Source organism: Hirundo rustica, chromosome 3 (genome assembly GCF_015227805.2).
Source record: "Hirundo rustica isolate bHirRus1 chromosome 3, bHirRus1.pri.v3, whole genome shotgun sequence".
NCBI classification, from domain to species: domain Eukaryota; kingdom Metazoa; phylum Chordata; class Aves; order Passeriformes; family Hirundinidae; genus Hirundo; species Hirundo rustica.
Window position 1 is genome coordinate 18699999 of NC_053452.1, and position 23514 is coordinate 18723512.

Here is a 23514-nt window from a genome sequence, read left to right on the forward strand (position 1 = left end):
TTTCTGAGTTACTTTTAGAGGGAGAGAGAATGATCTTCTTTCAGAACAGACTGGAGCTTTTCATTTTAGCTACCCTGTGATAGTCTGAAGTATGTTAATCTCTACTTCCTTTGTTTGAATTCCACCTGAATCTTTGCTGGGTAGAACCTCATACACAAAGAGTCATAGTGACAAGGTTTTATGTGTGATTGAGCTGTTTTGAGGCATTTCCAGAACAGAGCAATATAAGCACAGGTGTTTTGAGAAGAGTATAAATGAAAGATAATTTTGGTTAAATTTACCACACTGTTTCAAGTCTAGACTCAACTTTACCACCTTTTATGAGGCATTACATTGATTCTGTTGGGTGGCACCTGTAAACAGCTGATTTCTGAATTCCAGGATTGGATCTTGCCTTGCCTGTGTCATGCTGATATTTTCAGAGCACATGACACTACTGGTGTTAATGGTTTGGGGTGATGGTGAAGCTGCTGTGCCACCGTTCCTGTTTTGGATGTAAATCTCAGGACTTTTAAGGGCTCTTAGTGAAAACCATGGACTTTTCTTTTTCTTTAATACAGTTGCTCCTTAAATGTTACTGATTATGAGCCGAAATTTAGATGCATGTAAATTACTGACTTCTGTAGTGCAGATAAAGAAAATATTGGTATTTATTCCTGAAATGTAGGTAACACCCTTCTGACATTGTTTCCAATGTTTTAATTAAGAAGATTTAGATGTTTTCTTTCTAGTGCCTTATTGTAAAATGGAATCCTTTGAATAGTTCGATGATATTTAATGCTTCAGTAAGTATTTGTATGCTGGAAGGGTACTACATTTGAGGAAAGAAGCCTGTCACAAGTGAAAAACTTTGAGATGAAATAACTTGAATGACTGCTTCTTAAATAAGAGATTTTCAGTAGTGCTCTTTTAGACAAGTTATCTTCTTTAAGCGCCATAGGTTCTCTGGTGGCCTTGAGTTGCATAAATTAGGGTTCACTTTCTTTTATGTGTTAAATTAAGGGTAGCTTTCTTTTATAAATAATTCTATGAGCTTGAAATAGGCTGCAACAACCTGTAACGCTACTGTGCTACAGTCTGTTAAAGTTGCAGTTGTATTTATTTCTTTTTAATTGCAGAGAACTTTGAGTGTGAGCTGTACAAGTGTCTTACTGTGAAATCCTGTATAGATATTTCTGGAACAGGACTCTGGGAACCAAACCTAGTGAGGAATACCTTCCACACTGCTAAGCAATGCTTTGTTAGCCATTTTAAGCTGGATGATGCTCCTTATCTTTTTTAAAAATTCCTAAAGATTTAGTCTTGAGTGTAGAAATATGCCTCTTGCTGCTGAGGACTCCAGGACGGTGTAGATGAATGTAGACGAGAGATCTCTGAAGTTGGGTTTTAGAAGAAGGGGTTTATTGTATAAGATGGGAGGCCTTGCTCAGAGCCGCCAGGCGCAACTGTAGCATGGCCTTGGAAGGTGGGGGTAGTGAGAGATAAGGAAATTCCAAGAGCAAGATGCAAGAAGTAAACAAAGAGATAAGAGGAGAGACAGAAGAAACAGAAGAGACAGAAGAAGAAGAGGAGCAGCAGAAGAAGAGAAGAGGAGAAGGAGGGAGGCCCACTCTCGCAGCCCCCTGATAAGGGGTCTCGAGGTGGGCTGTAACAGGGTTGTGCCAATGGGGTTACAGATACTTGATACTTCAGGGGGGTGTTACAAGTGTGGGATAAATCATACATTGGGGGTTGTTTTCCTAGGCATCCAGCAGCTAGGACATCTCAAACATCAAAACTTACTTTCAATTCTATCTCAGTTACAGGTTTCACATTCTCAGAATCTAAGCAATCATATTTATAGGGCTTTCTGGCTTCATCCTTCCCAACACTTGAGTACGTAATTTGTAGGTTTGAAAGATGTCATACTGAAAAGTATTTGTCCTTAGGGGCAGCCAGCATTTCTAACCTCTGGATATATCATAAAATGTTCCTTGTTTCTTCCAGGAGCTTGAGCTCCCGATGTTGAAGGTGGCAGCGACAGAGATTGTGTCTGGAGTGTCGGGGGAATCCGAGCAGAAACTGAGGGAACTGTTCGAGCAGGCTGTGGTAAGACACCCACTGGAAATAGCTCTGAGAATTGTTTGTCTTTTTCCTCGGTAGGATTCATACTTTGTTGCTGTGGTTTGAATTTGAGGAAATGTGAGTGAGTGAATCTTTATCCTGCTACACACCTGACTTTTCTCCCTTTCTGTGACCAGAATTCCATTGTACTTGTCATGATGTCACAGAGCACAAAGCTTACTATTCTGAAGCCCTGGCAAAAGATGGTTCATCATAGCGATGTAGAAAGCAACATAAATTATTTACATATTTGGATCTGCTTGGCTTGATATATAAAAGAAAAAACTTAAGAGCAGTTAATTGTACTTTTTTGTTAAAAGGCGTTTTTTGCTAGTTTTGTATGGCATGGAATTTGAGTGAATGTGAGAGATTTTAGGCTTTGGCAGTCTACGTGCCAAGCAGGAAATTTGTAACAAATATGATAAGAGCAGGAGAAAAGTTAAAGTCTTGCTTTGGTGTGACCTTTGGGTGTAGTAGGAAGCAAAGAGAACGAGGCAGGTTCAGTAAATTTTAATTTAAAGAAATGCAGATGTTTCTGGTTCTTAGTATGGGGCTGATGTTTTATTTCCTGAGGTCAGTTTTCTGTTCCTGACCTCTGAGAATGTTCTGGTTTTCTGATTTTATTTCATTTTTCTACTCTCCTCTACTGTATGTAGGTATTTAAAGTTTACCCCTAAACAGGGGCAAAAAGGTCGATTGCGAAGCTGTTTCTTATGTTTCCTGTTCATACTAAATTTTACTTTTTAGAGAGCCTTGTTAAGAAGTTGTTTAGCATAAAATGACATAGATTATGGCAAGGAGTTTTTAGAAATTACATATATTTTGTGTATGTAGCTATCAAGGGGAGGTCGCTCTCAATTACTGTTCCGGAAATAACATCTCTTGCATTAAATATGTCTGAAATAAAATCTCTTGCCTTTCTGATAGTCTCTTACATTCCCTTAAGTAGTTTCTCCAGTTAGTTTTCGCAGCAGTTTCGTGCAGGGGAAACGACAGCGATTGCTGGTGATTTGGGTGCTGTGGGTCTGTCCGGGCGTTCCCCCTCTGTCCCAGCGGGAAAGGGAATGACCACGAGATGGCGCAGCCGGAGCCTGGGAACACCCCACCCCGTGCGGCGCCCGTGGGACTTCTTGGGAACAAGATTCCGGTGTTTTCCTTAAGTATCCCTTTGCACTGCTAGTGCTTTTCGGGAATATCAATTATCTTAAATCAGCTGAGCACCGTTTTGTTAGTTACACTAATTATTAACCTGTATTATTGTTGGCTTTTGAGGAAATTCATGGAATTTTAGGGCACTTGTGGGAGTTTCTCACCGCTCAGTTTTACTCTTTGAACATGGTCGGGCTTTGTAGTAGTCTTGAAGCTCCATGGCCACCTACTGCTCCTTTTGTTTCATTCTGTGTGTCAGTAATGCTACTCTTGAAATTCCACAGCTCTAATGTCACTAACAAAACAAACAGCAAACCAAACCAGACCTTTCTTGTGTGATTTTCGTTTATGGATTTCAGCAGGCAGTCACAATGGAATATTTAGGGAAAACATAAGGCAACACAGAGGTATATTTAAAATTTAGACAGCGTGTAGAGACATTTTAAATCTCGTGCCTTAATTATTCCATAGCTTTATGTCAGTGAAGTTTCATAGTCTGGTGGCTCTCCAGATTGCCAGCAAGAACGACAGAATTGTTCCAGGACTTGATTGTACAGCAGATTTACAGTCAGAGTTACGGATGAGAAAACCTGTAAAATGCCTTTCTTGTAATGCGCTCTGTCAGTGTGATTTGGTAACTGTGAGCGTTTCTTGTTCCTTAGGCCAGCGCCCCGTGTGTCCTTTTCATTGACGAGATCGATGCCATCACCCCAAAGAGAGAGGTGGCGTCCAAGGACATGGAGCGGAGGATTGTAGCTCAGTTCCTGACTTGTATGGATGGTGAGTTTTGGGAACAGCTGTGCTAAAACCAGATTATAGTTATCAGGCTCACTGTCTGCTTCCCTTCAGTAGTGACTTGTGCTTACTTCAGAGGAGATAGTGGCAATAATTTATCTTATTTTGACACAGTTTGCCTGTGGAGTGGTGGGAAGATCATAATGAATTTGAAGGGGCGGTACTCCAATATTTTCACGGTGGTCTGTACAGCATTACATAAGCCTTTCTGTTGTATAAACAGAAATAATGGGGGAACCTGTTAAATTCATTAATAATTAATGAATCTGTAAATTTTAAAGTTTTTGCTTGATTGTGCAAAATGTAAGTTTTAGGTCATAGAGATGAACAGCAGTTCAGTCTGACTGTTGATTAGTTTATCTCTGCTGACTACTGCTATCATGTGCTGCAGAAACAGTCCCACAGATATGGGAACGAAGTTTGGACAGCGAGTATGAGTACTGACTTCCTTCCTTCTTTCCCCTAGACTTGAATAACGTGACCGCCACCACCCAGGTCCTTGTTATTGGAGCAACAAACAGACCTGACTCCCTTGACCCTGCACTGAGGAGAGCTGGGAGATTTGACAGAGAAATTTGTTTAGGAATCCCAGATGAAGGTGCAAGAGAGAAGTATGTGTTGTGCAGTTAAACTTCCTTTTTGATAAGTTGATAATTAAGAAAATAATATGTAAGTTAACATACAAGTTAAGGTCAAGTACTTTATTGTGTTTAGTTCTGTTTGTACCTGTTCTGACCTGTGGGTCAGAACACATTGAAAAGTTGCAGAAGACATTGTGAGCACCTGTTTGTCTTGGTAGGCTACATTTAGCCTAATTTGGAGTAATTTCCTTTGTGTGCAGATCTACTTTTAACATTATAGTAATGGTTTCCAAGTGCCTTAACAGTACAGATGATGGAGTCAACTTTTCTCATGTTCGGGAAGTTGACATTCTGTCTTTGGTGCTTCTGTGTAACTATTGAATTAAGAACATAAATTAAGTGAACCCTGTTTCTACCTTAAGCAGCAGGCCTGGGTTCTTCCATTGCATTCCTCACGGAAATACACCAGTCCAGGCATTAAGCTGAGCTGCAGTCATCCTGTGTTACATAACTGTCCCTTTTTTCCTCCAAAGATCTATGACTATCAGACTAAGTTAAAAGAAATAAATCCATTTTTGCATTTTAATTGAAAAGGAACTGCTACTCATTTCCTCTGCAGGAAAAAAAACAAGAAGGGAAGTTTGAAAAACTTATAGCTTAACTTGTGGAAAAACTTATTGCTTAACTTACTGCTTTCCTTATGGAAAGGAAAGAAAGGTTAAAGGATAAGTTTCTTCTTATTCTCATATTTCTAAGTTGAAGAGGCAAACACTTCTGCTTGCAGTATTGCCCACTTTGTGTTGTCAGCACTCAGGCCATTACTCCACCCTAGGGTTTTTTCCCCCCTTTTGGCCATATCTCCATTTATGTTTTATCTCTTCCCCTCCTTTTTCCTCCAGGTTTACTGCCCTGTAGTAATTGTGTTCCTCTTGGCTGTGGGCAAACATGCAGATGCTTAGAGGTAGACCTAAGGAGTCACCTGAGGAGGGTTGTGATTTTCTGACAGTTCCTAGGAACTTGTTAAAATGTTGATATTCCCAGAAACAGCACAGTGTTGAGGGACAGGAGTTGTGAATGGCAGAGCCATCGTGGGGTGTAGTGATCGTTCACAGGTTTGAGTGGAGTCACAGGCATTCATATTACTGTTTGTGTTCCTGGAGTTGTAGGCTTAAAGGGACTGATGATTGTCTTTTTTAGATTCCTCCCTCCTCCTGCTTTCTGTTTTGTTTTGTGGAAGGCATGGTTTTGTTCCTTTATGTTGGTTTGTTCCTTTATTTTAAAATAAAAGGGTTGCACAGACCTTGTAAGTTCTCGTGGTGTGCTGATTTACAGGGTGAGTCTTGCTGAAGGCAAGATTTGAACTGCTTAGTTGTGGTTCTGCAGCCTTAAGGGGTGGAGGGAGATGAGAAAGTGTACCTGGAGATCTTGCTTTACCTGCTGTTTTCTTGTACAAATTCAGAGTGAGCCATTTGTAGTTCTGAACTGTTTGCACTTTGACTCAATTGATCAACTACAGCTCTTGTCAGACAGGTTGAAAAAATCTTGAGAAACAGGCTATTATCCTTAATAAAGATTGACTGGAGATATGATGGAACTTGCGAGTAGGGACAGAAACAGAATAAACATATTCTAGAGTTTTGAAGAGTTTAATCACTTGGTTTTTTTCATAACTTTTCTGTAGTTATATTATTTGATTTAGAAATAATTTGAACTAGTTTTTATTGGAACTAGAAGTATGTTACTGATCTGGACTTCCTTGGTTTGTGCTGCCTTTTAAGAATATTTTCCCAATGAAGTGATATTTTGTTGTTGTATTCTTGTATTCTGCTTTCAGTGGTCAGGGAAAACCACTGAAGATTAAACCAGAGCTCCTCACACGGTCTGATTTCATGTGCTTCTTGCAGAATGGCTAGTTGAGGATGTTCTTCAATAAATAAATTTTTAAAAGGTGGCATGGAACAGACAGTGCAGGCTTAGGTTTTTAGGAGTGCAAGGTTAAATGTATCAGCGGATAACTTGTGTGCATCTCCACAGTACACTTGAGACCTAGCCTGTCAGTTTTGAATATAAGTGAGGGTCGAAAGGTGACCTGGAATACTTAAGTCACCAAGACCACGGATTAGCACTGCCTGGTTGAGGCTGTTGGTTTTTGTTTAAGAAGTGACAGGAAGTTTATAGCAAAGTTCTGTGGGTTTCAGTGTTGGTTACTTCCTATACTTGAGCAGAAACTTCCCACTGTGCTACTTCAGTCCATGTAGACTGAAAGAGACATTAAATGCTGTTTGTTTTCATTAAAAAAAAAAACAAAAAAGTAACAGTTTTTTCTCCAGCTTTATCTTTTCTCTTTTTTTTCCTATTACTTGATCAGAATTCTTCAGACTCTGTGTCGAAGACTGAAGCTCCCGGAGTCGTTTGACTTTGGCCATTTAGCGCGGCTGACGCCGGGCTACGTGGGGGCTGATCTGATGGCCCTGTGCCGCGAGGCAGCCATGGGCACAGTCAGCAGGGTCCTGATGACACCTGGGGAGCACTGCAGGAAGCACACACACCCTGAAGGGACCCCTGGGATAGGAACAGACATCCTGGTGGAGGAGGACACCCACCAAGCAGAACTCCCACCTAAGGTCTGTGTTCCTTGAAGCGTGCGTTTAACATCTGAGAAGTTGAGGTATTTTAGGGTTATGAAAGTCACTACTCATAAGTTCTCAAACATCCACAGCCAACCTAATATTAAATTTAGATTTAGAAGTGGCAGCTTCTAAGGCAGGAGCATAACTCCTAATGACCCGTATAATGGACCTGGAAAAGTGGATCCTAAATCCCAGTCCTTCTAAAAATTATGTTCAAGTTTTATGTAAGTTTTTTTCCCTGGGAGTTTTTGTTTTGTTTGGGTTGTGTTTGTGTTTTGTCTTTTGGCAAAGCAGAGCTTCAAAGACTGTCTGCATCTCTTTAAAAGTGTATAGACTGTAACAGAATTTTATAAATATCAGACTTGCACTGAATATTTTGCACCAGCTGTTTCCTGTGCCCTCAGTGAAATGTCTGTGGTGATGCCTGGGGCTCTTCCCTGACCTGGTAGAGTTACAGTAAGCCAAAGTCTGGAAGTATTTATGCAGCCTTTGTTTGCCTTCCAGCTATGTGATTACTTGAGGTAAATCCCACGTGGTGTCTAGTACCTGTAGCAGGTTTGAGGAAGAGGGGAGCTGTTAATGTGCAGCACAACTGGAACTCTGTTGCAGAAAAAATTCTAGTGCCAGAATTATTCTAAGTAACACGAAGGTTGGTGGAGCAGAACAACTTCATATAGAAACCCTTGGTCCCATTTCTCAAAATTTGGAGTCTGTATATGCCTTCTTTATCTGCAGGCCTCCTAAAGATTTGTCTGGAGATAAGTGGGCTTAAATGCACATTGTGCTCAAATTCTGTTTTTAGGAGGGCTGTCAAAGAGCACTGTTGCTGTGATGACAAAAATCAGTGTAAAAAGCTGTAGTAAGCCTTTGAATTAGTGTAACATAAGCATGGTGCTTACACCTCCCAGTGCTTCCTGGGGCCTGCTGTAGCCAAAAGAAAGTGGGGAGGGGCAGGTAGTTGCAGCTTTTATCAACATCGACATGATCAAAGGGGTCATTGAGAATGAGGAAGTCTAATCCTAACAAAGCCATGTTTTGATAGCTGGCAGGAGGTTGACATAGTCTAATACAGGGTATTGTCATTAAAACCCTTGTATTATGTTTATAATGGAAAAATAAACATACAAAACCTTAAAAATCATTCACACAATTTGAGTAAACAAACCCAGTGGTCTTGGCTGTTTTCAGAGTTTCTCTCAATGGCTCTGTTAAGAACAGGAGGGGGGACTTAAAAGGAATGTCAGGGACTCTAAGCACTTGTATTTCTTCGTGGTCAGTTGTAGAGCTGTCCTAGCTGAATTTGATAGGAAGTGATGCTTTTTCTTTACACTCCCATAAGAAAAATGTTGAAACTTAACAGAGTTTTTACATTTATTATTTTCTCCCTCAATCTTATAATGAAAGTCCTGATACAGTTTTAGTTCCAGTGCAGTACCAGCTTGCTTTGATACTGCCTTTCTGCATTAGAATGGGGATGCATTCCTGTTGTGAAGATCTAAAGTTCTTTGATGGAATATTTTCTCAGTTTCCAATATGGAACTGATTGGAGAAGTTGGAATGCACCTCCCTTGGTCACTGTGGTCTGCAACAAGGAGCAGTGCAGAAAAGCATCTCCCTGCATCTCTGTCCTGTTTGCCCAAACTTTATTAGGGCTTGATTGCAGAACGAGGTCTAAACAGGCTGAGGAAATGAGTTACCTTAAAATTAGATGGTGTTAAATCAAAGTGTATATTCTAGAAGTGTGTTAAGAGTTTTGTGCTGTCCAGCAGTTTTACACTTTCTCTTGAAAGCAGTTTCTTGTTAAAAACACAATTTAATACGTATAAATAATACATATTTTGGAAATTTCAGCATGGAGATACCTTTCTCCTAGTCAATGTGAGAGAAGCAGTAGGGATAACTGGAAGGCAAAATACATGTGCTAGCTCATTCTGTGTAGCATCTAAATTAGGATTTTAGGCTCAGCTCAGTGCTTTCAAACCTGTTAAATGTACACGGAGCTTCCCTGAAACATTTTTATCGTTCATAGTAATTTCCATATTTTATGTGTATTGTACATAAAAATGTGACTGACAGTTGGAGTATGGCTTCGGAAAAGCCCTTAAAATGGTTCTGGAAGTCTAACCCAGTTCCATAATCTTTTCCTCTCCCTTTCCATGTACCTTAAGGATGAATTGCAGAGACTTTTGGATTTGCTGAAGGAGCAAGCCCCCTTGCCTGAGGAGCAGCTGCAGAAGCTGTGCATTGAGATGAATGATTTTATTGTTGCACTGGCATCAGTGCAGCCCTCTGCCAAGAGAGAAGGCTTTGTCACAATCCCCGATGTGACATGGGCAGACATCGGAGCCCTGGAGGATGTTCGGGAGGAGCTGACGATGGCGATATTGGTATGTCCCAACCTTATTTCCAAAGAGCTTTTGCACTCCCCCTCTACAGGAAATAAAACTGTTTGTTTTCAATATTTATTTAAGGTATAGGGGTATTTTGTGATATCTTTATTTAAAACAGTCAAGCTTGTATAATTCACTTCTGAATTTGTTTCAAGTCTGGTGTTCGTATTTAATATCTTGCTTTTTGTATTCATGCTTTCAGTGTGTTTGTATTGCTCAACCTTTAAGTATTCTGAAAGTTGTGTACCAATAACCTTAGTTGTGCAACTGCCACACAAAGAATTGGGGAATACTTAGCTGGAAGCTTAGCAATCTTGCTGCCAATCAGAGGGAAACTTAACATTAACACCTTTAGGTAATTTTGGTGAATAAAACCTTTGCCTCTGAATCGGGATATTTTTATATATATATATAAAATATAAATTACCATTTAGGGGTAATTAGCATATTAAGGTGCTGATCGAATCTTTATTCTTTTAGTCCATAAAAGATTGGAATAAAGAACTTGCTATGAATGATTTTTCATCCAGCTGAAACTAAAATGAAAACTTTCATGTTTTCTTTATGCCAGAGATAACGATGATCATTTCCTTTTAGGCACCTGTGCGAAACCCAGAGCAGTTTAAAGCTCTGGGCCTGACTACTCCAGCTGGTGTCCTGCTTGCAGGGCCTCCAGGGTGTGGCAAAACACTCTTAGCTAAGGTAATGCATTTTCTAAACATCATTAAAAACATTGGAATGGATGTTTTTGTAGGATGAGTCTGGATCATAGTGCAAGATGTTGGCCTCTTGCACCACATCTCATCAGAAAATTAAATTTAGGCCTTTGTGCTGAAGTTATTTGATTTTTCTTGCATGAAGTTACAACTTTACTTGAATGGAGAGGGAATTCCTGCGAAACTTGAAGGAATGAAGTTAGTTAAGGAAAAGTAGCAAAGATGAGAAGAAACTCTATTGCATAACCACTCTATGGAATATTTTACTGTAACTAAATTATGTTTGGGTGTACTCTGCAGCTCTTACTGAAAATACTTCTGTTTTGCTTCTTGGGCATTTCAGTTCATACCACATCTTCACATAAATGCAGATAATCATGCAAATTTCAGATTGTTTCTCATTTTGTCTTCAGGTGCTGTTATGGAGTTGAATATCTCTTTAACTCCCACACTTATTGGGCATTCTTCAGCTGGTGTGGGGGGTGGGGTGTGAATCTGGAACTGCCTCATCAGAGAGAGAGAGAGAGAGAGTACATTGCTAAATTCCCTGCTCCCCTCCCACTCTTAATTGCATATAATTATACTTTGTACTGTTTTCTATATTTTGCAAACAGTTGCTAACTAAGTTCCTTCCCTTATATTTGTTTGTCACTCCGTGGACAGAGCCCAAGCAGACATGATGAATGTGTGTTTTATACATATATCTGTATCTGTCTGGCTTTACCTTTTTCATAGGCCGTGGCAAATGAGTCTGGACTGAACTTCATATCTGTGAAAGGTCCTGAGCTGCTAAATATGGTATGTGCTAATCATGGGGCTTTTGTTATTTATGGAAATCTTGTCCAAAATATGGGGCAAGCAAAATTCCTGATAATTACACAACTGGTACTGGTGCAGCTGAAATTGCCTTATTTAACCTCTCCTTAAAGTTTTTAGCAGTGAAGTTGTCCATGGGAAAAGAAAAAAGTCGCCTGTGTAGCTTAAATATTTATCTTAGTTTAAATTACTTGGCAGGTGGAGCCTTCTTGACTTGAAGTGGGGTTCTAAATGACCAGCTACATACATCACTGCTTTTCTGTAGCATGGAGATTTTAAATGTCAATAGATAAAAATGCTGTGGTTCAAATTTCTGAAGCACTGGACTTAGAAGTGCTGTGATGTAACTTCAGTCCCTTTCAGAGTCAAGAGAATGTGTTGAACTGTACAAGGTGGCTGCAGTTCCTATCTGGGGGACCATTATCAGTAATGTGGAAGCTGAAACTCACATACTGGATTTGATTGATCTCTTCCCAAACATTTTTGTATGTCTACTTCAAGTATTGATACAGGCCGGAGATAACACTTAAGTTACTGAGGAGCCCAACTTCCTTGTGGAATACAGAGAAAATGGTTGTCTGTGGTTCAGAGACTGTGTTAACATATAAATTGTGTGAAAACACGTTTGGAAAAAATAAGTGTTTGCATTTACAACTTCACAGCCCCTGTTCCTATAATTCAGCATTCAAAGTGAAATTCTGGCTGGCTTTTCAGTTCCCTACCACCAAGTGCCTGTCTTCAGGCAACAGCTCTATGAACTCCAGATGTTCATTGTGTTCACATTGCTCACTGGGTTTGTTTATGAGCAGCTGAAAAACAGCGTGCTTAATTAAGACTGTATTTGTTAAATCTCATCACCAAAACGATGGCAAGTTAGAATTGTTGCCCAGAAAAAAAGGAATTCTGTTGAACTCTGAATGTACTACAAATTGTCAAAATTCAACTAGTGACAGTTCCCATGTAAATCATGATCAGTAAGCAAATAGAGATAAAAGAAGGTTGTCAGAAAGAAACAGATTAGTAGGTTGCATTTCTCCCTTGCAAAGTACCCTAAATAGTGTTTTAAACTATTTTGTTTTCCAAGCAAAATCGTAGTGTCTTGCATTGTTTCAAATTGTTTCTCTCATTTTTTCAGTATGTTGGAGAAAGTGAACGTGCTGTACGTCAGGTGTTCCAGCGGGCCAGGAATTCAGCCCCCTGTGTTATATTCTTTGATGAAGTTGATGCTTTGTGCCCTCGGAGGTCTGATCGTGAAGTGAGTTGGCCTTGAGACATCTCCACAAATAAATACTCTCAGTTACAGCTTTTGGGACGTTGCAGGCTACAGAAGTACTCAGAAGGGTATCTCCCAAGGAGAGCATTCCACTAGGCTTTTATTTCAGGGAAATATATTGGTCAAGTTTTATAAAGCTTAATACTTTTTTTTGTATGCATATAGAGAAAAAATATCCAGAGAAAACCAGGTTAAGCTTTTGAGTTTGGTTATAGGATGTCACTACTATGGAATTACTGTTTCCCTCTCAGGAGCTCACCTGCTTAAGATGTTGTTTCAGAGGTTCAATATTTAAGAACTCTTTTCCCTCAAAAAATGGAATATTGAGAAATTTTGTGTGTTCTTGTTGAGGTAGATATCAGAATGACTAGTACAAATATTTATATGTACTCCTTTAAGTGGGTCCTTTAGTTTTGATGGGAAGGAAAAGCCTTGCCACGTGTTAAAGCGTGGGAAGTGTGTAGATAGCATGAATTTGGGATGGAGACGTACTAAGAATGTGAGAGAAGGAATCCACAATGCAGCTACATTGAAAGTGTGAAAAAGAAACTTTCTTTGAGTAATATTTCAGTCCAGGGAGTTAGTAGATCTTTTGTTTCTTTCATCTTGAAATATTCACGTTCCCCCTGTTTCTTTGATTTTGTTGATAAATTTCTCCTCCCGAAGTCAGGAGCCAGTGTGCGGGTGGTGAACCAGCTCCTCACAGAGATGGATGGGCTGGAGAACCGGCGGCAGGTTTTCATTATGGCTGCCACAAACAGGCCAGGTAAGGACCCAGAAGTCAGAAACAAGAAATCAGATGTGCTTGGTTCTCTCTTAGCAAAATCATGTGTTCCAAAACATTTGAATTCTGTAACTAAGCCTGTTCTGTACTTAAAATTACAGGGTCTGCTCAAATCCAAAGCTTTTCTGATCGGTAAATCTGTTCCATGTTCATGTGGTGTTGTGAGATAAGTCAATCTCTTTAAAATGTGTCTCACTTAGCACCTGGTACCTGGTATGCTTTTGAAAGACCTTTGACTGCTGTGGATTATCTCCTTGCAATGTAGAAGCAGAAAAAAGACCTAAAATGTTTGGGTTTTTTTCCTTTTTTACTACTTAAATTGATTTTTCTATCCAAAGCAGCTTTATAGTTTTCTGCCTTTTTTTTTTTTTTTTTTTTTTTCCTTAAGGCATCTGTCTCATGTTAGGTCATTTTTCAATTTGCTTATCTTTTGCTTCCTGGGCTCCTGTGTTCCATACAGACCCCGTTTGGAACAGTTACTCTCCTGTTTCGTCATGTTCTGTCCAGCTTGGAGATCGACACCTGTCTTTGCTCCCTTGCTGGCTCTTCAGTTTTTGGTAGCTCTTGCAATTCCAGCAGCATCTTCTCAGTTAATAAGCTAAACACTGATGTCTGTTTTACAAACATCGTGTGTTTCACAGACAACTTTCTATCTCCGTTTTTTTTTTTGTTTGTTTGTTTGTTTTGTATTATGGAGAAGTCTTGTGTTTTATACATAGCAAGAAACTTGTCTTTCCTGAATTTGAATTCCATGTAGAAGCTGTGGGTTGTAAATTAAAGAATTTGTTATCAGTTTAGAAGCAAACAAGCGTAAAGGCGTTGCACTTCCTCGGTTATGAGCATTTTTCGGAATATTGCAGCTGAAATGAAATACAGGGTTATGAGTTTGTCCTGGTAAAGCCATTCTGGAAGGAACCTTTGCACCTAGAACAGGTGTTTGGCAAATTCCTGCTTACAGTGAGACACAGTTATCTCTTACCTGCATGTATTAATAAGGACAAGATGTAGAGTTTTGCTGAGGAACGACTTGACAGGAAAAATAACACTATGGTTATTTTGGGTATGATTTGGAAGATGAGAAAGTTAAAATACTTGATATTGCTTATGTTCTATAAATTAAGGAAAATTTGGTCAGAAGTCATCTATAATAGGCAACTCTGAGGTGGTTTTAATTCCAGTGGTCAAAAGCTTTGAAGATTCGGAGGAAGATCTTCCCATGTCTCAAATTCCTTGCACCATGACAGGCTTTCAAGCCTTCCACTTGGTAAAGTATGAGCAGTAGGGGCTTAAATCTCTACCTGCTTGTACAAATTCTTTGATTTAAAGTGGCAGGTTTTCCTGGCATGAGCTTGCTGGTCCTGAGCTGTCTAATGCAATGCAGGATAGAAAACAAGGTTATGCTATGTGTAGGTGTAGGTGGATGTACCAAGAGTGTTGGTGGGACTGTCATCAAGATGCCTTAGGAAAGAGGTCTCTCCCTAAATTAGTTGTGCTATTGCAAGCATTTGTATCGAGCAGCCCTATTTGGAAGTGTTTCTCAAGGGCTTCATATCTAATTACTGACTTGTCATTATCTCTGGCTGCTAGCTTGGGCTGGGAATTCCAGCACTTTTGAAGTGAGGACACATCCAGCTGTACTTCCTGCAGTGCCTCCTCAGCCGGTTGGGCGCGGGGCCCATCCTATTTTGGGCTGCTCTGGGTCACTGTTCTCAGCTAAGGATTCCTCTCCTTAGCACTCCAGCAGCTTCACCTAGGGCCAGGCTAGGGTAAATATTACTCAGAATTTAATTTCTAAATATAAATATTTACGTGTGGCAGGTTTGTCCTGATTCCTTGATTTAGATTTACACTGATTCTGTGCTTGCTTTTCATGCATACGTGAAATAGACGCCTGTTCAATTGCTAATTCCCCTCTCCATAAGCCTTATACTAGATGCATTTTTACCCTTAGGTGGTTAGAAAGTACCTCTGGAATGGCTTGGGGATCTTTTTTTTGTTTGTTTTTCCCCTTCAGTTTTAAAAAGTCACTGTTGCCTTTTTTAGCCGCAGTGGCAGATGTACTGTTTGGCCGTCCAGGAATAGTTAAAATGACAAAACTTTACCAAATTATGAGGTTTGGGCTCATATTTGAAAGCAGCAGGGAAATGTGTAAGGCGTGAAATCAGCAGTGTATTATTAGTGGCATTGGTGAAAAAAGGGGATTTGAGGTAAAAATGCCAAATGTAAAGAAAATGCAAAGGCAGGGATATCAAATACAATTAATTTCTATTTACTGAATTTGTAGATGAATTTATATCCTTCAGTTTGGTGATTTTATCTTGATAAAGGTGCAAGGAGTTGTTTTGCCAGCATTAATAAAATTATTTTTTCAGCTGGAAGATGCAGTTTGGATAGGATGGATGTCTTGCTTCAGAAGGACTGTGTGTATGAATAACATTTTGGATAGGTTTAGACCATAATTTTTTCTTGTGATATCTGCATTTGTCAGTATGGGGAAATAGAGTTTCATCAGAACAATTTCTACTGAAGTTGTGGAAACTGATTTTTCTCTCCTGCTGTTTATTCACTGTTCATGGGGCCTAGGAGGAGGCAATGAAGTTTTGCTGGTGTGGTCTGGCTACTTGAAAGGAACACGCCGAGGTAGAGAGCAGTGAAGTCTGTGCTAGTAAAGTCTGTGCTCCTAACCACCTTAAGAATGCAAAGCCCAAGCAGAGACCTGTAGGACAGGCACAGCTTAGACTGGCTACTATATTGAAGTACTTTCCCTAAATAGTTAAAGCTGCGGTGCCTGGAAAGGTTTTTAAATCTTTGTAAGAAAGATTTTTCTGTCAAAGTTGTGGTGAGTAGAGGTGCTGCTGGGGAGGGGAATTGTGTCATGTAATTCTAAATAATATATGTGTGTCCCAGCAGAACTTCTGCAGTCTTCCACTGAGCCAGTGCTGTGAAGTGTGAGTTTTTAATCCGTGTTAGGATAATTGATTGGGAGAGAAAGTGGCTTTTCAAGATGCTTCTTTTTTTAGAGTGATTGCATGCGTGGTGGCTTTGCTAGTTGGTTGCTGGTACTGGGCATGACTGTTGTGTTTGCTCTCAGCACTGTAGCCTGAAATTGTGCAATAGGAAGAGTCTTCTCTCATAAGTTATTATTACTGTTGTTATTATTATTGCTATTGTTATTGTTATTATTTAGGAGTAGTTGCAGTTAGAATAGCAGTGGCTCAACCACTTTTGGCATCAAGGTATGTTCCAGGCACAGTTGTTCCAGTGAGGTGTTGGCACCTGGGACAAGGTGTTACTGTGAAATGGTGGTAGTTTATACCCCACGGCTGAAGAACTGCCAAATTCTCTTCTATACAGCCTTTAAACACTTGGAAGACTTTAATTCCCATTTTGGCAAAAGGGTAGGCACGATAGATTGGTTGCTTTTTTACCATCTACAGTCTGCAAGTGGTAATTCTTATTCTGGCAGTGATGAAAAAAGCCTTTGATGTACCCTAAAAAGCAAGATATTTGAATGTTTTTTGCACTCAATGACTTTGAATGTCCTCTGCAGGTATTTCTTGACTCCTTCTAAATTAGCAGGGATGCTTCCCAATTCAATCTCTTTCCACCTAAATGCAGAATCAATGTCAGACTTTGTCTGAAGAGCATTAAACTTTTAAAGTACTCAATATCATTATAGAGAGAGGGGGAAAAAAATAAGAGGCAGAAATGTCACGTCTTGTTAGCACCTTTATGGGTCAGAATAATTATATTATTTTCCAGCCTACTTCCTTCCCCAAATTCAAGAGTAAATTACTACACAGCTGCCAAACACTACTGTTGAATGAAATCTCCCACAAATTTCTAGCTACCAGTTTGAATTTCGGGATGGCATACTGCTGCTTTCTGCTCTTCTCTTACTTCCCCAGGCTTTGAACATTTATGAACTCCCAAGAGAAATGCTGACCAAGGCATCAGCAGCATTTTCCCTGGGGTCTAGGGAACGGTGTGTAACGTGAGGAAACCAGACAGTGATTTTTAAACTGGACATAAATTGTGACGATGTCTTGCTTTTATTCATGGCCTATTTCTCTAGCTTTCTTAAATGAATTCTTGCAAAATTCTTCTTCCACTGTTACCTTTGAGCACAATACCAGTTTCTTTGAGTTCTATTTTTTTAGCAAGTTTATTTTCGTTTTTTTAGAGCTATTCACCTGAACCACATGTTTTGAAACACAATAAAAAAATAATCACCAGTCTTTAACAATAGTTACAGTTTGGGTTTGGGCATTGTTTATGTTTTTACCTGTTTATACATGTTGCTGAATTAAAGGCAAGATAAGATCTATGAAAAGCACTTGATACGTGAAGCATGGAACAATTTCTTTCATAATAGTTCTAGTTCACACAAATTATATTCTGCATTTCAGCAGCCCTTGAGTGTTGTGTATCTTTACAATAACTTAAGTTGTTAAGGGCAGTGTTCACCTGGAGTCTCAGAAAACCTTTCAGGGCTTCTGAGCCTGCATTTCAGAACATCACAAATGGGAGGGCCGAGATCTTGTGTACTTCAAATTAAAAGCTGGAGTGAGAGCATGGGAGAAGTTTGATGGACTCACGCAACAACTGTCATTGCTGGTATGCACTGTCCTTCTATAAATGTGCTTGGCTTCTGTACAGTTGAGATAAGACATGAATAATCAACTGGAAATGAATGTGGGACTAAGAGATTCTATTGTAGAACAGTAGAAGGTCACTGTATAGGAATTCATGCACAGATACTTTCATTGGAATGTAATGATTCTGTAAAAATTTGCAGCAGTTTGAAGAGCAGTGTAGCAAACTAAAATGTTACATAATTCTCTAGAGGTTAGTGCCTGTTTGAACCCTTAAAAACAAAGAGAGGAATTGGATGTCCTGTAACTATCTTCTCATAGTTTTGTCAAATGATTTGGAAAATTGTACTACTGTCTTCTAATGACAGTCAACACCATTGACCACATCAGAAAGGCAGGAAATTATGAACTGGACATTTCTCCCAATAAAAGTATATTCTGTCTGAGAGACAACTGCCTGGAAAAGGAATGCTGTGTTATATCACATTTCCATACTTCACTTTCCTTCCAGCTTGAGGGATAATAATAGGCTTTGAAAGAGGTATCTGCAATAATTACCTTAATTTCATTTAAAAATGGTAAATGTATCTAAAATTAGTCAACTCTCTTCTGTTTAGATGAGTTTTAAGATAAGAGATATGGAGAGAGTGTTATGATTTACCAGGGTGGAATGCTTTGAAATTCCTTAGAGGGGTACCTCATTCCATTCTTTTAAATGGATATGAAATGCATCTAATGAGTGAGTTTGTCCAACGAGTAAAGACTAATTTTGGGGGTTATGTGATTTGAGTTTTCAAGAACTTCAGGCCCTGGTCTGAACCAGAAGAATGAAATAAGTTGATTCATAAGAAGATGGGGAGTGTAAGTCTTTGTTTCAGACTTTGGTGTGGTCTTGTTGCTGTAAACCACCATCACTGTAGTTTATCTAGTTCTGTCAGTCGTGGTAGCTTTTTGAATGCAGGCAGTGTGATCATTTCCATACAAAAAGATGAATGCAACTTCAGACCACATTTGCTGTCTTCATATTGTTGGACAAATAGCAAGTACCATGTTCTCAGCATGCAAAATGGAAACAGTATTTTCCACAGCAAGCTTAAGATTTTAAAATATTATTTAGTATTTTATTTTTGGAAAGTTAGAATGGGGAAATCAGCAAGGAGAGTATTTGTTTTGGTGTTTGTAACAGGTCCTTTGAGTGAACTCTGTCATCTCCTGTTATAATGGGACAAGAAGCACAGAAACAGGAAAGTGCACAGGAAAAAGCAAGACAAAGTGTCACCTGGAACAAGGCACAGATGTATAAGTAACGTGGTTTTGTCTGTGCCTGCCATGGCAGGGATTCTGTTTAACCCTTGTTTCATCTGATCTGGATTAAGTTAATACAAATAATTCCTTTTGTTTCCCCCTTCACCCTTCTCATCACATTTGCAGTAGCTGATTTTTCTTCTGTAGATGCTTCTGCCCATGACTGTTGTATCCTAAAAAAAATATTTTTGTCCAACAAAAAGATAATGGAGTTGTCCTTTAAGCATAACTGAGAGAGCAACTTGAACAAAACCACAAGCTTCTTTAAAAAGTGGATCAAGACCATACTGTGGTAGGATCAGGGAGTACAAGTGTTAACAGTATTAAGCAAACTTTTTTCATTTGCAAAAAAGCAATAGTTTTACTTCCCTGCTACTGTTTTAGGGGCTTGAGTGGTGTCTGTTTTCTTTAAAACATCTGTAGAGTAAAGATAAGCAGCCTCACTTTCTCCAGTCCTTCACCTTTAATGTAGGGGAAAGCAGTAGTTGGGAGTTGTCTGTTAACTTGTTTGGTCAGGAGGGCAGAGCCAATGCAGGGTGTTGGCAGCTTCACTGGGAGGCCTTGATATTATCATTTCCAGCTCTAGACTTAGATAGAACTATTAGCTGGCACTTTGGGGAGAGGTTCTTGCAGTAGTTACCTCACACAGTCATATCATTTTTATACTTTAAAATAGTCTGTTATAATAAAAGTATAGACTTCTTTACATTTGCCATGAGTGCTTCTGTGACTTAACTGCTCCATTACTGTGGCATGTAGGGTATCAGGGAGTCATAGAATCATTTAGGTTGGAAAAGATCTCAAAGATCATGGAGTGCACCTGTTAGCCCAGCACTGCCAAGTCCACCACTAAACCATGCCCCAAATGCCACATCTGCAGGTCTTTTTAGTACCTCCAGGGATGGTGACTCCATAGAATTCCTTAGAGAAACAGAGCAATTAATACCATTATTGGGGTTTGGCAGATGGGGAAAACGGCATCAAGAAGCATTGAGAAACATCATGCAGGTGGTTTGTGCTGAAATACAGACAGGAATTGAGGCCTTTTCCTGGTTATATGTCCTGTCTGTATCTCTTGTTATACCAATAGTCAGTATTTATATCCTGATTTATTTTGTGTACCTTCCCTATCGAAGCCTGTGGTGCTAAAAGGCTGCTACACGTTGTTACACTTAAGCTTAAAATGGTTTCCTAGAAACATTTCTGATAGTTTTTGTTTTCTTGCTTCTCCACACATAATAAATTCAGAGTCTGTAGTTCTCCCTGGGAAACAAATTCTTTACTTTGCAGCTATTGTTGGTATTTTCCTGGGTTTCCTGTTTTACCATTCAGATAACCATTATGTAATGGAAATGCAAGTGACCAATAAAATGAAGTTTGCATATGGATGGTTGTGATTGGCCCTGTGTGCTTGACTTACCATTGTCCTTTTGGGTAGAGTTTCTTCTAGTAGAACAAACTGCTAATAATTAATGTGGAATTCCTCAGCAAAAATGTTCTATTTCTGTATTGCCAAATACAGAGTCGTCTTCTTATCTGAAGAGATGAAACTGGTATTTATGAACCATCATTGATCAGATGTGGCTTAATTGTAATGGGTGTTAGAGACTTGTTGACAAAAATGAAACTTTTTCAATCAGCTCCTTTAATGCTCAGAGCTTCAGTCATGGCACAAATGCTTCTTTGAGTCTTGCTACAAATATGCATGTATTCCTTACTGTGTTCCTAAAGGTGCATCTCATTTCTGGATTAATTATTTTCTATTTTTTCCCTCCCTAAGATATAATTGACCCAGCTATCCTGCGTCCTGGTAGGCTGGATAAAACACTCTATGTGGGTTTGCCGCCACCTGAAGATCGACTTGCAATTTTAAAGACCATAACCAAAGTAAGTATTTGGAAATATATCCTTGATCTTGAAGCTTGGTGGAATGATGGAAGACAAATTAAATGTTACAGAGAATTGCAGGATCCTGTCTCATGAAACACTTTCAGCTATTCCATGAGGTCATAAAAATAATCCCTCAGCTCATCTGCTGTTAAACTTGCTCTGGGACTGCAAGGGGCTGATGAATCTTGAGTAAAGCAAACCTGTTAAACACAGAAGTTGCTGCCTATATAGTCACAGTTTGAACAGATTTAATTAGAAGATTCTTATCTGAGTGCGTAATGGGCCTAGAAGTGTTTTGCAAGCTTTTTTGGGGGGTTCCAGCCATTCAGCAGAATGATTCACAAGCTCCATCTGTATTTGCTCAACAGTAGTTGTGACACCTAATTGGCTTTAGGATTAAAAGAAGCTTGTGATGATTGAGGTTGTTGTAGGTTAAAGTAAATGTGAAAGTGTAAAATCTGTGCCTTTGTGGGTCCTCCCTGTGGTGGACAGCACAATCTGCCACTTCAGAGACTTGGATTATAGAACTCTCTGTGAGTGTTTCTCCAAGTATGGCACAGCAGGAATCAAGGCCTTAAAACAGAACTTAAAAAGCATTATTAATTACTTGGATACTTCCTACTTTTTTTCCAGTAGATCAACATTGATTGTTAAGACCAAGTGTTCTAGCAGATCTTTATTTGAGCTGCAAAGGAGACAAAGTCTTTACTGTAGAGGAAAGGTAGCATTATCAGAAGTCTGGCGAAAATTGTTTAGTGTAACCTTAAAAGTTGTGGTGTATAGGCAATAGTTGATTCAGAATTCAGAAAGTGAGAACTTGTTGCAGCCTGTTCTTTCATGCCAGAATGGATGTTCAGAAGGTGACCTCTCACTACAGATTCAGGATGTTAGACTTTCCTTCATTTGTTCTGTTGCTTCGTGGATGAAAATAGATTAAGTGTTCCCCCATTTGCTATTTGCAGTAGACCAATTTCTTGTTTCTAAGTTTTACAGAAATACTTCAGTTAATAATTTTTATAACCCCGTTCTTAATGTTCTTCATGAGGTGTTGAGAGGAATTGAATATAACATCTGTGAATACTGTAAGGAATCACTATTTTTATATTACCAAATTTATTTTAAAATGTAATTAGGGGTGTAGGTGAGTAGTGCAGCAGAGCTCGGTGCTTTGCTCCCTTCCCTGGAGCAAAGGTGGCATTAACAGAGCTGATTTCTCTCGCTCTCACAGGTTTCTCTTGCTCACACTCTCACAGCCACATGGAGCCTACACAAACCCACCTGGCCAGGGCAGGATCAGTTATGGGTGACACTGAGGACAGGGAACTATATTGAATCCTCATTCCATGTTTTGGCTTCCTCTTGTCTGTCCATGGCCAGCTGGTTGTTAGGGTGAACTGTTTGCAGTTTTCCATCAGGAATCAAGTTCAGAATTGCGTTTACTGCCATAAACCTTGGGCGAGGTCGCTGGAAAGTGTCTTTGCTTCATTCTGCTGGGAATCTTTGTGCCTACAGTCCTCTCTTCCTGTTGGGATGGCACCAAGAGGAGTGGCAATGGGATGTGGTAATCCTGTTATTATCCCACTGCCAAAATATTTTTGTCTTCTGCTGACAAATCAACTTTGATGTGACCTTATCTGCTTATGGGCCTTCTTGACAGCAGGAATACATTGCAGAGTGTTTTTCAGCTTGGTTTCTGTAGATCCTGCCACTGGTTATCGTGTTGCTTGCAGTGCTTTTTAGAATGCAAGATGCTTTCGTGCATGCTTAATTCACACTAGTCTGACTATTTTGATTACAAATCCTTGTGGTGGATGAGGAGTTAAAGATTTAAAAGATGTGTAAGAGTTAGGTGAAAGAAGAACATGGAGTAGGAAGAGGGGAAAATGTGTTAAATTAATTGAAATACTTTATTTTTTGTCAGATTTCATCCATGCATTCTAGGTGAGGAAGTGTGAAAAACTTGAGAACACATTTGCTCAAGGCCAGAGAAAACAAAATGTTTGGTGCAGATGTGAGTGGCTTCTGGATGATGGCTTGCATTCCCAGAAATCTCCAAGGAATACAAGCACAGCATGTGGAAGCAGAATCGTTGCTGAATGAGAATGTGGAGGCTTAGAAAGGCAGCATGAGGGGTAGAAAAGGGACTTGGGGGAGGAGCAGGTTGTCAGGAAGACAGACAGCCTAAATGTGGGTTGAAACTTCGTTGTGAAAGACTTTTACTTCAGTTAACTTGGACAAATCAGTCATTCCCAATTATGCATATTATGCAAGAGAAGCCTGTCTTCACATGTTTCAGTTACTACTGTACTTAAATATTCCTGCAAGCTGCATCAAGCTTCTCTGCTTTACACAGCTTGGCACCAGAGCAGGGAGAGCAAAACAATGCCCAATGTATTTGCTCCACAAAGCAATAGGTAAAACGTTTATTTTTAGCAGAGGAGGCATCTCTCTGGCTTGCAATTTCCTGTAAGAATTACTGAAGTATCC

At 39.5% G+C, this 23514-nt stretch overlaps 1 protein-coding gene across 2 annotated transcripts in view; it reads left to right on the forward strand.

The window, feature by feature from the left end:
• The window catches only part of NVL (nuclear VCP like), a 38681-nt gene that overhangs the window by 6370 nt on the left and 8797 nt on the right, over positions 1 to 23514 (forward strand). For both annotated transcript variants that reach the window (XM_040060321.2, XM_040060322.2), the window contains exons 10-19: positions 1987 to 2088; positions 3915 to 4032; positions 4514 to 4658; positions 6997 to 7252; positions 9427 to 9645; positions 10246 to 10350; positions 11100 to 11162; positions 12316 to 12435; positions 13120 to 13219; positions 20918 to 21024. In XM_040060321.2, the coding sequence (XP_039916255.1) occupies positions 1987 to 2088; positions 3915 to 4032; positions 4514 to 4658; positions 6997 to 7252; positions 9427 to 9645; positions 10246 to 10350; positions 11100 to 11162; positions 12316 to 12435; positions 13120 to 13219; positions 20918 to 21024 (1335 nt within the window). The remainder of the gene's footprint in view (positions 1 to 1986; positions 2089 to 3914; positions 4033 to 4513; positions 4659 to 6996; positions 7253 to 9426; positions 9646 to 10245; positions 10351 to 11099; positions 11163 to 12315; positions 12436 to 13119; positions 13220 to 20917; positions 21025 to 23514) is intronic.